Source organism: Peromyscus maniculatus, chromosome 19, assembly GCF_049852395.1.
Source record: "Peromyscus maniculatus bairdii isolate BWxNUB_F1_BW_parent chromosome 19, HU_Pman_BW_mat_3.1, whole genome shotgun sequence".
Classification (NCBI taxonomy): domain Eukaryota; kingdom Metazoa; phylum Chordata; class Mammalia; order Rodentia; family Cricetidae; genus Peromyscus; species Peromyscus maniculatus.
The window spans coordinates 66792437-66806904 of NC_134870.1; the positions used below are offsets into that span (position 1 = coordinate 66792437).

General features: G+C 51.0%; 1 protein-coding gene across 2 annotated transcripts in view; it reads left to right on the forward strand.

Annotated features, from left to right (window-relative positions):
• Nucleotides 1–10308, forward strand: part of Smad7 (SMAD family member 7) — a 28592-nt gene extending 18284 nt beyond the window's left edge. For both annotated transcript variants that reach the window (XM_006973834.4, XM_076555517.1), the window contains one exon: nt 8235–10308. In XM_006973834.4, the coding sequence (XP_006973896.2) occupies nt 8235–8773 (539 nt within the window). In that variant the 3' untranslated portion in view covers nt 8774–10308. The remainder of the gene's footprint in view (nt 1–8234) is intronic.
• The last annotated feature ends 4160 nt before the right edge of the window (nt 10309–14468 follow it).

Consider the following 14468-nt stretch of genomic DNA (forward strand, 5'->3'; position numbering starts at 1 on the left):
AGTGCAGCCCCGGCCTGGCCGGCTCCCGTCCTGGGTTGTAAAGAAGAGGAATGAGGTTGGGAGGGAACCGGAGGGAGCTTGCTGGAGAGGGAGACCTTTCCATCAGATCCTGCGCTGGAATTTATTGGCTGGAATGCCGTAAATATTCAAAATGCCTTCCCATCCAGCAGTTTTCATAATTGTTATGGAGCAAGGAGAGCCTGGGGAGGAGAGGGATGAAAAGGACGCTTGTTTCCCTCTTTCTTGTCATCTGAAGGTTTTCTTACCCTCTAGAAAAACCTGAGTGGGGAATTGGCAGAGTTGGGACTGGTAGTGGGCAACGCTTGGGGCCTGGGCTCAGTGTGGCCTGGGGCTTTTTAAAAGTGAGGTCTAGGGCAAAAGCAGGCAAGATGGTTTTGTGTTCTGTGTGTTTGAGGATGTTTGCCCTTTTGGAAGACTGATTTCAGTGTACCCATTTCTATTAGAAACAAGGTTGTAAAAGTTCGAATACAAAGTAATGCCATTATGGCGTTTTTTGTACCTGTGTATGTCATACTATAAAACAGGATTCTTTTTATTGAACTTCCAGCAGGCAGCTAACATACTTATTAGGATGATTAGTCAAAGAAGCAAAGAGAACTCTTGCTCAGTGTTTCTGCCAGATCCTTGGGTGTACCTTGTCAGCATCCAGTGGTCGCTCTGCAGTTAAGAACCCAGATCTGGAGTTTAGGGGATCTCCAGCCTGGCAGGTGGCTGGTTGAGGAGCAGGATTTGACAGGAGTGTCCTTCTTGGACATTCAAGTGGACTTTGTCACCTGATTACTTCACTTCTGTTTTCTGGAGGCCGACCAGGTCCACATCAGTAGATAGTACTGTGCAGACTTGGGGGCTCCAGATGCTCAATGACAAAAACCCACTCTGAGGAGATGGCTGATGAGTTTATTCTGGGGGTCATGGTAGGAACTTGGTCATACATCGTGGAGGGGGCGGGGAGAGCCCTGTAGGCAAACACAGAGGTAATTAGGCTGGATGTACACTCAACAGCAGCCAGAGAGGCCATTTACTGTAAATATTATGAATGGAGTTGGCTGGGTTGGGAGTTCCCACCCTTCCTCTGAGCCTCAGAGCTGGGCAGAGCCGGTCTCCTCAGACAGCAGCAGCAGCAGCCGGGTACATGTTATAATTTGCATGGCTGAATGCAGGGCCACAGGAAGCCGAGTCAGCCCAACTGGCGAGACAGACAGGATCTCTTGCTGCTTCGTGCGGCTTCCCTCCTCTGCCCTGGACTACCCTTCACTTTATTCTCTTGATGGCTAAATCGTGCTCTGAGGAGGACCCCCTGGCTAGGGGCTTCAGGCCTGGACAGCCAGGGCTCTGGGTGAGACCAGTGTGGGGAGCATGGTCGTGCATCTCAGAACTGGTAATCGTTATTCGTCATGATTTGTTTGTAAGGACCACATGACTAATCTCCCTTTGAGATCGGCAGGCCGTCTGGAAGCTGGGGTAGTCTGCAGGAGGGTGGTAGGAGGAGGAGCTTCAGGGCCTCCAATCCGGGGGAGACACTGGAAATAGGCTAGTACTAAGAGGCCTTTTCTTGGGGACTTAGCTTTTTCTAAAGATGATGAGGGACAAGATAAAAAACTTGCTTGGAATTAAAGAAACAAGAACCAAGTTTAGAGTTGGAAGTGGCTTTTTTTTTTTTTTTTTAAGTTTTTAATTTTTTATTTTAGACCCACATCTTTTCTCTTTAGGCTGTTTTTTTTGTTTTTTTGTTTTTTACAAATGAAATGCTTTTGAGAGATTTTCTTACTTTCTAGAAGGTAGTGATGGTAAATGGAACTAGGCTTGGAGACAGCTGATGGGCCAGGTCACATTTGTACACCACAAAGTCAGCCAGAGACCAGCGGGGCCAGAATGAGGCTAGGGGCCCATTTTGCCCAAAATGCCTTCATGGAATTTATAGACAGGTCAAACTGACAACAAACTCCCAGGAGGGCAAGCCACTTTTGCTGGTGAGGAAACTATGCACGGCCCTCTTCTTGGCCTAGGGGAACCGGACCCTTACTCAGCTTTCCCCTAGAGCATTTGGAGAGTTCATTGGGAACTAAGGATTTATTGGCCTGAGCTAGCTGCCTGCCCATAGCTCACCTTTTTTGGGGGTTAGGGGGAAGTCAAGACAGGGTTTCCTCTGTGTATCCTTGTCTGTCCTGGAACTCTCTGTAGACCAGGCTGGCCTCAAAGTCACAGAGATCTGTCTGCCTCTGCTCTGAGTGCTGGGATTAAAGACGTGCGCCTGGCCATAGTTCACCTTTTGATGGCCTGGATTTGAGTTCCCAGTTCTGTTCTTTGGCTTGTGACTGGGCCTTGTTCCTCTTCTTGACCATGGGATGGTGGTGCCATTCAATCTTTGACAGCTATTCTGGGCCTTGTGGAACAGCACCAGTGTGTAGAAATGCTTACTGAATGTTAGCACTGGCCTAGACCTGTGATGGGTGGGGACAAGGCAGGTATGGGTCAAGCTGCTGCTTCTTTGGATTTTTGAGACAGGGTTTCTCTGTGTAGCCCTGGTTGTCCTGGACCAGGCTGACCTGTGTAGACCAGGCTGGATTCAAAATCAGAGATCCACCTGCCTCTGCCTTCCAAGGGCTGGGATTAACGGCGTGCGACACCACCACAGGCCCGCTTCCTCTAATAAGACTTGAGACTATTGGGTGTACGTAGCATGCATGCCAAGTGATAGGCTTCCATCACTTTGTATCAGGTTGTCATAATATCTCTTAGGTTGGCACAAGGAGATCCCTTCTTAGGATCAATTTGGAAGGATCCCACTAGAGTTGCAATGTGCCATGGGGGTGGGTGGGTGCTGAGGAAGTCTTGTTTAGGGATTCAGCTGATTGGACCCAGGGATCTGATCGACCACCCCTGGCCTTGAAGGAGATTCCATAACTCCCTCTGACCACTCTTCCCAGCCCAGCAACCATCAATGAGATATTGCAGAGCATGGGGGTGGGGGTGGGGGTGGGGGTGGAATCCAACTTTCTCAGTGTGATCCCTGTCACCCAGACTTCACTTAGTGAAGGTGGGAGTTGGGCCTCGCGTCTCAGCGCGCTCAACGGTGGAGACTTAACCCAAAGCATTTCAGCTTTCATAAGTAAGTTGCTCCAAAGTCTAGAGTTAATCCGAGCTGCCTCAGGACCTTCTGCAAGTCAGGGTTGTATTTCTACTCCTGAGTACTTCTTTTCTTTTTCTTTTTGGTTTTTTCGAGACAGGGTTTCCCTGTGTAGCTTTGCGCCTTTCCTGGAACTCACTTTGTAGACCAGGCTGGCCTCGAACTCACAGAGATCTGCCTGCCTCTGCCTCCCAAGTGCTGGGACTAAAGGCGTGTGCCACCACCGCCAGGCCTGAGTATTTCTACTCAGGTTCTCACTTAGCTTGCAAGCTTGGCAGGTTCCCACTCAAGGAACAAGGTAGCTTTCCCTATTGGCTGTGGCGTTTGATCCTTTGCCTCCTGGGAAGGAGGCTGAGCATCCTTGTTGTAATGGTGCAAGATGAGCCTCGCTCGATTGGGTGTTGGACCCCTCTTTTGTTGGTCCTGGAATGGTTCGAGTGAACTCAATAGAATGGCCAGCTTTTTAATGGGGAGGAGCAGGGCAATGGTGTGCTGTCAGCCTTTGATGTAGAACTGCTGCTGGTGGTGCTTGGGTCCCTGGGAGGGAGGACCCTTGACCTGTGGCTGGTAGGGCGCGGTCATCAGTGTTTGTGTTCCAGGTTGCTGGGCTGAGCCTTTATGTCTACTTGTCTGCCCTTTGTTTGCCCCTGACCTGCATGGGAAGGCCTTTGGGAGCAATGTTGCTCCTTAGGTACCCTTCCTGTTTGGATTGACCGAGCGGGAGGCGCTCACAGGCCATCATGCCCTTGGGTTTTGGCAGAGAAATACCACTTTATAATCCAAGCGCCTCACAGAGGTGAGAGTGGGTGAGGACCCCCCCCTCCCCTTTGCCGTCTGCAATTCCAGCCACCCCATGTGTTGGCAGTTGGGCACAGTTAACCTTAGAGTGCCAGTTCCTGTGGCCCTGTCCATTGTGATTTTATTCTTGAAGCTGGTTTCTGTCACCACAGAAAGTCCGAATTCCAGGACCCCTCTCCCCATCAGGACCGGTTCTGTGTGTGGGCACCATCGTCATATGTGATATGAGAATCCCGTTGATGTTTCTGGGTGACCCCATTGTCTCATGTTTGGCTCAGTGAGCTGGAGACCCCAAACTTCACACCTTCAAGTTTCATTTATTTACTTGCCATATTTATGTACCTATTGTGGGGAGCACAGATTTGCTGTCGTATTTGTGGAAGTCAGGGGACAGGGGACAGTTGGTTCTCCCCTGCCACCATCTGGGTTTCAGGGATCAAACTTGGTTGTCAGACTTGGTTGCCGGCACCTTTACCTGATAGGCCATCTGACAGCCCTGTATATATTGATTTGGTTTTTCAAGACGGTTTCGAAAACCTTGTAGCCGTGGCTGTCCCAGAGCTCTTTCTCTCTTGTAGACCAGGCTGGCCTTGAACTCACAGAGGTCTGCCTACGTCTGCCTCCCAAATGTTGGGATTAAAGGCATCCACCACCAATGCCTGGCCCAGCCCTAAACATTTTTAAATGATGAGATTTCTTCTGTTCCTAACTTGTCGCCTTGAGGTCTAGTCACCCTGTGCCACTGAGGCCCAAAGGATGAGAGTCGTTCACGAGTCTCTGGTCTACAACTGTTTGTCTGGGGTGTTCATTGGTGACCAGGGGTAGTAGCTGTCCTTGCTCAGTGGTCTTCCCCTCTGCAGACACTGTAAACCTCCCCCCCTTCTCAGTCCATGCTCCCCTTAAAGGGAGGATTTTATGCATTAAGGAAAATGTGGAAGGGGAGGGGCAAACACCTTAATGGAATTTTCGGCAGATTCAGCATTTTTCTGGTATTGCTCCAAAAATTCCCTCAGCTGTAATAAAATATTGTGAGCAGGCATCTGATTAGTGAGCTTTTTACAATGTAGCTTTTCTTTTGGATGCTTTAAAATGAACACACGCAGTTTAAAAACAAGCCCCTGCACAGTTTTCTGGGGAGGAAAAGTTGAAAACACCGGAAAGGTTATAAAGCTGGGAGAAATTGACGAGTGTGAGTGGGTTCGTGTTGGGAATATGAGCACTGAGGCCAGAGCTGGGTTTCCTGTGCTCTCCCCCCTCCTTGGGGTGACCAAGACTTCGAAGGCCCTGTCCATGTGTCCTGGGAAACTCTAGGAGAGGAATACCTACCCTAACCTGTTGTCAGGGGCCCTGTGTGGGCTGTGGCCCAATGCGGGTAGTTGTTCCTAAGAAAATGATGTTGGTTGATTTCTCGTAAGTGAGCCTGCCCAGCCCGTATTGGGGCCAAGGTGGACACCTGGGTCCCACCATTGTATGGCGGTGCTCTGGGTTCTCAGAAGGTATGGCCTCAGCATTGGGATGTGTGCTGAGGTTTTGCAGGAGTGTGCAAAACAGTCCGGGGCAGGAGCAGGGTTGCGGGGGGGGGGGGGGGGGCGTAGAGCTGCCCTGTGTGAGGATGGAGACTGAGGGGGGGGCCAAGCAGGGGTCTCCCTGTGGTGCGTTGAGGGGAGATCCACGCTGCCATTTATCTGGGCCGGGCCATTAACCTCAACAGAAAAGGGCTTTTTCCTGGGGATGTCTGGCTGCAAATTGCTGGGTAGACTGGTTGTGCAGATGAAAAAAAAACACAACCCAGGCATGCTTCCCCTCCTTGCCGCCTCTCCCCCACAGGCCTCAGGCCCCAGCCTCTCCCCGTTTGCTCTGCCCTAGAGGCTCGCCTGGCAGACAGGACCCCCACCCCTTGCTGAAGAGAGGCCAGCAGGCCTGGCACAGGGAGCAACTTGATCCCAGGCTCCTCCTTCCCCTCCTCCTCCCCTTCCCTTCATTCATTCCCTTCCCCCTACCCTCGATGTCTGGTGCCAGGTTTCAGTGAGGCTGGGCTGCATGAAACAAAGCCCTGTGAGGCCCCTCTGAGAGTCTCCCCAACCTCTTTTCCTTCTTTCCAGCCACTCTCCGAGGTTCCCTGTCCCTGGCCAGGTTTCTTGGGGAGACTTTGGGAGCACTCTTGGGGCCAGAAGTGTCTGACTTCATTGGTCGTTAGGGGTCGTTGGTGTGGCCTTGGGAGCCGAGCTCCCACTGCAAGAAAGTTCAAAGACTGCCAGGGCTCCCGAGTTTATTAGCCGTTGATGGATACTTTGCAGAAACAAGTTAATGCCCGATGAGTCACCTTTCTGCAGAGCCCTTGTCCCTCTCCTGCTTTTCATGTTTTCTAATGTGCGTGCAGGCACAGACACCCCATCGTAGACACCCACTCAAGACCCATGCAGTTTTGTGTACTTGGGGGAGGGGGCTTGCTTCATGGCAGTGGGGGCAGGGGACACCGGGTAGGTAGGGCTTGCGGTGTTGATTTGCAGTGGCGTTGGGATTCAGGGAAAAGGAATCCACTACTCCCCTCCGTCTTGGCATCCCCTTTGTATGTTCACTGGGCATGGATTGGGGGGAGGCCAGTGTGTGTGTGTGTGTGTGTGTGTGTGGTGTCTGTAGTAGGGGATAGCCGCTCAGGATGTGTGTGTATGTGGCTACCTTGTGGGCTTCAATCTGTACAAGTGTACAGACTCACTCATGAGATGTCCCATCCAAAACTGACTGCTGCTTTAAAAAAAAAAAAAAAAAAGGGCAGCGGAGCTGACTGGATCCCAGGCCCTAACATGCCTCTCTAAAAGTTGGAATGGAGTGATGTACCAAGCTGCCCTGGGTTACCAACAAGGCTTCTTGGTCCTGCCCCTGCATGGGGACAGCCCTTATCACTCTGAGCCCTGAAACAAAGGCCTCAAAGGACACACATCTCCACACACAGATCCATCCTCAGGGCCCACCGAACCTACCCAAGCGGGAGAGAGGCAGGGGGCTTCCAGGGCGGCCTTGGTGTCCCTGCCCCGGTGCCTTCCCCTCTTGTCTTTCCCCATTTCTGTTAACAAATACAAAGACTTCCGGTCTCCACCCTGCCGCCGCAAACCACAGCGTTCCTGCAGCCTGGCGGGGCTGGGGAGATTTATAGTCCCCAGTCTGAGGCCTGTTCTCTGGGCTAGAGTTAAGGGAGGTAGCAGAATGTCAGTGCAGGGTGGGGGGCGACGCTCCTCCCCATAGCCCCCCTTTAAAGTTCTCAGAACAATTGTTTAGGAAGAAGAGCGCCTCACCAGCTTCACCCCAGGCTTCCAGGCTGTGGTGGCCTGTGCCGGGGACAGACAGACAGACAGACAGACACACACACACACACACACACACTACCACAAGGGGCAGTGTGGGCCGTGCAGGGTCAAACTGGATTGGGGAGGCACCTGGGGGGTGGCGAGGTGGACTGGCAGAGAAGGGGTACCTCAAGGATGGTGACATTTATTTCAGACACGGCATCTTCTCTCTGGGCCGGCCGTGGTGTAAGGCTGATGTCCACCTGCATGCTGTAATTTGGCATTTGAACTTGAGCTAACTCGGCTGTCACAGAGAGAGAGAGAGAGAGTTGGTTCCTGTCAGGGAGATGGCTTTTTTGTTGTGAAACCCTGGAGCCGCCCGCATCTTTTTTTTTTTTTTTTTTTAACCAGCTGACTCCCCCCTATGAACAAGGCTCTGATGTGAGAACTGGGTGACTAGCTAGAACTAGCCAGCTGCAGAGGGTGTGGGCCACCTGTCTTCTCAGTCTGACTGGGTCACCACCCAGTAGGGCCAACTTCTATCATCCAGGACCCCAGGGGTGGGGGGTTGGGGGGAACACACTAGGGGAGCTGTCACTCAAGGTTCCGTCCATGGGAAGCAGCTGTAACTCTAGGCTGTTTCTGAGGCCTTTTTTTTTTTTTCCCCAACCAAGTTATCAAGGGTCTCAGTGTCTGGTTCTCGGGGCTAAGTCGGCATAGGTGTTGATGCTGTGGATTCCTGATTGGATGGAAGGAGATTGGGAACAACAGTAGCAAACCCCCCCCCCCCCAAAGGTGGATTAAGGTGTATTGTCCCCAGTAGCATGGCAGACCCTGTGTTGAGTCCAGGCTTCCCCTCACTTCCTCTTCCTGTTTTGTACTGGTTCTGGGGACTCAAGAGCATGTGTACAAATGGTGTGTCTGTATGTGTTTTGACTTGAGGAGGGGAAAGAACCTGGGTCTCCACCACCCGCCAACTCATGTCTGCCATTTTGTTTTTGTAGATTCCCAACTTCTTCTGGAACCTGGGGATCGGTCACACTGGTGCGTGGTGGCATACTGGGAGGAGAAGACGCGAGTCGGGAGGCTCTACTGTGTCCAAGAGCCCTCCCTGGATATCTTCTATGATCTACCTCAGGGGAACGGCTTTTGCCTCGGACAGCTCAATTCGGACAACAAGAGTCAGCTGGTGCAAAAAGTGCGGAGCAAGATCGGCTGTGGCATCCAGCTGACGCGGGAAGTGGATGGCGTGTGGGTGTACAACCGTAGCAGTTACCCCATCTTCATCAAGTCCGCCACACTGGACAACCCGGACTCCAGGACGCTGTTGGTGCACAAGGTGTTCCCTGGTTTCTCCATCAAGGCTTTCGACTACGAGAAAGCCTATAGCCTGCAGCGGCCCAACGACCATGAGTTCATGCAGCAGCCGTGGACGGGCTTCACGGTGCAGATCAGCTTCGTGAAGGGCTGGGGCCAATGCTACACCCGCCAGTTCATCAGCAGCTGCCCGTGCTGGCTGGAGGTCATCTTCAACAGCCGGTAGTTGTGTGGGGAGAAGAGGACAGGACGGAGTGTGAGCCGAGCAGGCCACCGTTCAAACTACTTGCTGCTAACCTTTCCCTCCCGAGTGCTTGCTTTCCATGCCAACTCTTTGGTCGGTTTTGTTGTTACATTTGTTGATTGTTTTGTGTGGTTTTTTTTTTCCCCCTTCTCGTTCTTGTGTGTTTGTTCTGTGTGTCTTGTTTTTGGAGAAATAGCTTATGATGAGTTTTTGTTTGTTTGTTTTTTGGGTTTTTTGTTTGTTTGTTTTTTGAGGTGGTGGGTGTGGTTGACAGGACACCTCCCCGTATGAAAACGGGAAGCAGAAGTCAGCACTGTCAAACGTGGTGTTTGACAGTGGGGTGCTGCCTGCCTCCCCTTCGGATCAGCATTATCAGGAGTGGATGTTTTGAGCGCGTAGGGGTGTGCATGCATGGCAGATGGGGGAAATGCTTTTTTGTGTGTGTTCCTTATGGATGTCCCCGGCTGAGAGGCTGCAGTCTCAAGCTGTGTGTCTCTCGCGCCCTTTGGACATGCTCAGTGGGGCAGAGGCAGTACCTGGGTAGACTGGCAGCAGGTGTCGCAGCAGCTGCCAAGCTTCGCCCCGGCCCGCCGAAGCCCCTGCCCTGCCTCCCCCCCTTTTAGGACACGGGCCTATCCACGGGCTTCTGAGAAGCCAGCCTGCTAGAGGCTGAACCAGAACCAATTGTTTTCATCCCCGTCCCACTGCCTGTCACCCGCTGCCATTGTCGTAGCTGTCTTTTTTTGGCCATCTGCTCCTGGATCTCTCTTGAGATGGGCTTCCCGTGGGCTGCAGGGACAGCCCGGTCACAGTATTGCTAACCCAGGACCCTTGGGCCCACCTTCAGCCGGTCCCCTGCTGTGGTTTTTCATCAGGTTTCTCCCAGATTGTGGAAAGTCAGCTCAGCACCCCATCCCAAGCTTAGCCTGTGTGCTGAGCTCTGTAGACCATGGAGGGGCGTCCCGGGGAGGGAACTGCTCAGTGGCCCCCTTCCCACCCAGAAGGGCGTGGTCTGTCGTAACGAAGGTACCATCCTAGGCTGACTCCCAGCTCTTCTCTCGACTCATACACTCGTATGATACTTTGACACTGTTCTTAGCTCAATGAGCATGTTTAGACTTTAACATAAGCTATTTTTCTAACTACAAAGGTTTAAATGAACAAGAGAAGCATTCTCATTGGAAATTTAGCATTGTAGTGCTTTGAGAGAGAAAGGACTCCTTAAAAAAAAGCTGAGATTTATTAAAGAAATGTATTTTATGTTATATATAAATATATTATTACTTGTAAATATAAAGACGTTTTATAAGCATCATTATTTATGTATTGTGCAATGTGTATAAACAAGAAAAATAAAGAAAAGATGCACTTTGCTTTAATATAAATGCAAATAACATGCCAAATTAAAAAAGATAAACACAAGATTGGTGTTTTTTTCTATGGGTGTTATCACCTAGCTGAATGTTTTTCTAAAGGAGTTTATGTTCCATTAAACAATTTTTAAAATGTATACTTCATCCCATGTTGTTCAGCTGCTTTTTCTTTTGCTTGGGGGGAGGCTGGGAGGTTTATCAAAGGTGAATGGGCCGGGGAATAAAGGCTCTGGGTAGTAGTTGTTCCCAGATCTAGAGACATCCCCCCACCCACCCACACCCACTCCCACCCCCGACACACACACACACACACACAGGCACCCTCTTGTTTGGTGTGACTCCAGGTTTCCTAACTGTATATTGGGAAATGATGTGGGGGGCGGGGGGCGGGGAGCCCTAGGCTGGGCTTTTGGAAGCTGGTGGAGTTAGGGAGAAGGGTGTGTCACTGGGGAGAAGGGGTTAGTGGCAGAAGAGCGGGTACACCCTCAAGAACCAGGTTCCCTTGGCTCGTGCCAATTACACATTGAGCCAGGGGCCCCAGGAAGTGGTAGAGGTCGAGTGTCCCATAGTGATCAGAGGGATGAAGCCCCCACCTCCCTCCCTCTGGATCCAGACTTCACTCTCAGCTGTCGGGATATTCATGACAGCTTCTCCAGGCCTGTGGTCCAGCTCATCCTGAGCCTCTTGCTGGGAACTCCTAAGTACTTGGGCTGCATAAGCTGAGCTGAGATTTTTTGCCCACGTTTTATTAGATGAGATTCAGTATATACATATGTATATACCACGTGCATGCATCATGTCCAAGGAGGTCAGAAGAGAGTCTTAGATTCCCCTAGAACTGGAGTTGTAGGTAGTTAGCTACCGTGTGGATGGGTGCTGAGAATTGAACGCAGGACCTCTGAGGGCAACAAATGCTCTAAACTGACGAGCCATCTCTCCAGCCCCAATAGTCACTTTAAATACTGAAGGTTCCAGTGGATGCCAGGCGTAGTGCTAAACCATGTAGGGCAGCAGTTCTCAACCTATGGGGTGTGGCCCCCAAGGGGGTCACAAATCAGATATCCTGCTTACCAGATGTTTACATTACAATTCCTAACAGTATGCTATGAAGTAGCAACAAAATAATCTTAGGGTTGGGGTCACTGCAACATGAGGAACTGAATTAATGGGTTACAGTATTAGGAAGGCTGAGGACCACTGAAGTAGGGTGGTTAACCATTTAATTTTTCCCAGGACCCTCTGCAAGAATGGAGGTGTGGGGAGGCTAAGGGGGTTAACTGGCAAGTGTGATCACTAAGATGTTTACGGGATGTAATCCTGTGTGGCGGGAGTCCAGTAATTCACTTCCACTGGCTCTGCTGTGGGAGCAGGGCCTCTGGATTGAGGAGGCAGAAACTCTAGAAGGAGGCTGGAATTGGATATGGCATGTGGATTCTAGTGGGGTGGCGGACCGGGTAGGGAGGCTGTCGAGAAGCCTGGCGTTAGGTGGAAGCTGTTACCACCTGCAGTCAGTGTGCCCAGGGCTGGGTTTTTGGCATTGGCCACAGATGCCAGTATCCCGTCTTCCAGCCTCACTTGAAGGGATGCTCTGGCTTGGAGCTGGCGGGGTCCGGCAGAGTTGTATTAGCCTCAATGTAGCCAGAGAATAAGAATACTTGGTTGGGTTCTGCCCTTGCTAGGCAGTGTTCTGATGTTTCAATTAAGGATTGCCCCCATACAGTCTCTACAACCAACCTCTCTGTAGCTACACACTGTCACCCCCTTTGTAGAGCAGGCAACTTCTTGGGGTTCCCCCCTCCCACTGGGAAGTTCAGGTCTGATTTATATGCTTTCTAATCTCTGGGTACGACACGGTTAACGTGATCAAAGCAGGTGTATGTGTTTTCCTACGTAAATTCTAGTTTGAAAAGATAGGCCTATTTGACTGCTAAGCCCAGGGGCCGGGATTTGCAAAGTTTGTTTACACCAAGGACTCTCCCAAGATCATGCCACACCACAGAGGATGCTGGCTGACTTTCCTGACCCAGAGTCTATTCTTTGGGAGGTAAATGGGTGGCCCCAGCCCACTCTAGGCTACACAGCTTGCTCCTGAGGCTGATTTGCACAGAGGTGACGGTGTGTGTGTGTGTGTGTGTGTGTGTGTGTGTGTGTGTGTCACACATCTCTCTCTGTTGATCAAAGAAAGCACAAGCCCCCTGCCATTCCAGGTGTGTTGAAGGCACGTAGGGTATAAGATATGGTAAGAAATAGGCTAGGGCTCACAGTTCCAGCCTTAAGAACCAAGCACAGCTGGGTTTGAGCACACATTTGGGTGAGTCACCCAACACTTCTGACAATTTCTGAAACAAAATGGGCATTCTACCTGCCTCGCGAGGCCACAGTGTGGATGATTGAGAAAATATATGCAAAGAGCTGGCTGAGCCATGTGGGATTGCTAATTTTGATTCACAGACACAGCAGTTTCATTCAGTGGAATCTATTAAGTCATCGATTTGAGGGAGTGGAGATTAAGAGTCCCCCAACCTTCATCCTCCTCTAGAGCTGCAGACAGGGTTGACTGTCCTCAGAGCGGTGTGCACAAGAAGGGGCCTGAGAGAGCAAGACAGTAAGAGACAGCAGGGGATGGACAATCCCGGGGAGACCCATCTGCTCAGGATGCCATCAAACTGTTGAACATAGGCCAGGCAGGAAGCAAGGCCAGCAGAAGCCCTGGCTTGAGAGCCAGGGTGGCCCGGCTTCAGGAAGGCAGCGTGGATGCAGCCCGCGCAGAGAACAGCCCGCACAGTACAGTCCGGGTTTCCTGGCGCTGGAGCAGCAGCAGGGCCCCAGCTGCCAGCTCAGCACTTTTCCCTCAGCCAGAAGTGCCCCCCTCTCTTTCCGAAAGTAATGATTTTCTAAAAATGGAGTCCTTCCCCTCCCCCAGCTGCAATTAATCTACTGAACACAAAGTGGCCGCTGGAGGAGGCTTCGGGTGAGTTCGGACCAGTGCGAGCTCTTTGATTAATTCAGGGATGATTTAGTGACGGGAGGGGTGAGGAGGGGTAGGGGAGTGCACACTGCCTCTGTGGGGACAGGCCGAGCCTACTTTGGGATCTATGTAGTGGCTATCAGACCCACAAAGACTCAGCCAGGAGCCTCTTCCTTTTGAGTTCATACCAGCCTCTCCGGGTACTTGAGGGCCAGGCACAAACTCCAGCTTCAACATCCTTTCATGAACACCAGAAGCTGAAGAGAGACCCGGGACTGCCATTTTTGTAGATGCTTTGGAGGAGGGGATACCAGACACGTGGAAGACGCTTCCTTGTTTCTGAGTATTACAGTAAAGGGTGGCCCCAGACTTGGTAGTCTCTCATCTTCTATGGGCACTTGACACAGGCTGGCCTCGAACTCACAGAGATCCGCCTGCCTCTGCCTCCCGAGTGCTGGGAATAAAGGCGTGCGCCACCACCGCCCGGCTCATTTGTCTGTTTATTGTTTGCTGGCTTGGCTGCTGAGGCACACTAGGATAAGCTCCATGACAGGAGGGACGTCGCTCCCCAGTATCTAGAATGGTAACCAGCACATAGTAGACAATGCACATTCTGCTTGAATGAATCCACGTCCAGTGACTAATTTTCCAGGGGGCTCGGGTGGGAGATGCATTCACATTCCAGCCAAATGTCTCAAGAACAGTGGGTTTCTACTTACTTTTAGATACTTAATGAAAATAACAAAGAGGTTATTCTCGTTATTTTCTTCCCAAAAGGTGAATGAAAAGCCCTCTCCCTTTTGGGGTGGTAATAACCACAGTCACCAGAAGAGTCATAATAGGAACAGCCTAGGGCCTGGCAGGATGGCTCAGTGGGTAAGGGTGTTTGCCGTATGCAGTGTTCGAATTTGTAAGACTGTGGGACTTGGTTAAGTCTGTAAAGTTGTTCATATTGCGATGTTGATTTTTTTTTTTTTTTTTTTTTTTTTTTTTTTTTTTTTTTTTGGTTTTTCGAGACAGGGTTTCTCTGTGTAGCTTTGTGCCTTTCCTGGAACTCACTTGGTAGCCCAGGCTGGCCTCGAACTCACAGAGATCCTCCTGCCTCTGCCTCCCGAGTGCTGGGATTAAAGGCGTGCGCCACCACCGCCCGGCTGCGATGTTGATTTTAATGTGTGATCTTAGGGATGAACAAGAAAGGGAAGGCTGTGGCTGGCTTTACAGTGATGTTCATGTGTCAAGTTGACAAGGTGTCAATTGTGCTGGAGAGTTTTATGTCAACTTGACACAAGCTAGAGTCAGTCATGTGAGAGGAGGGAACCTCATTTAAGAAAATGCC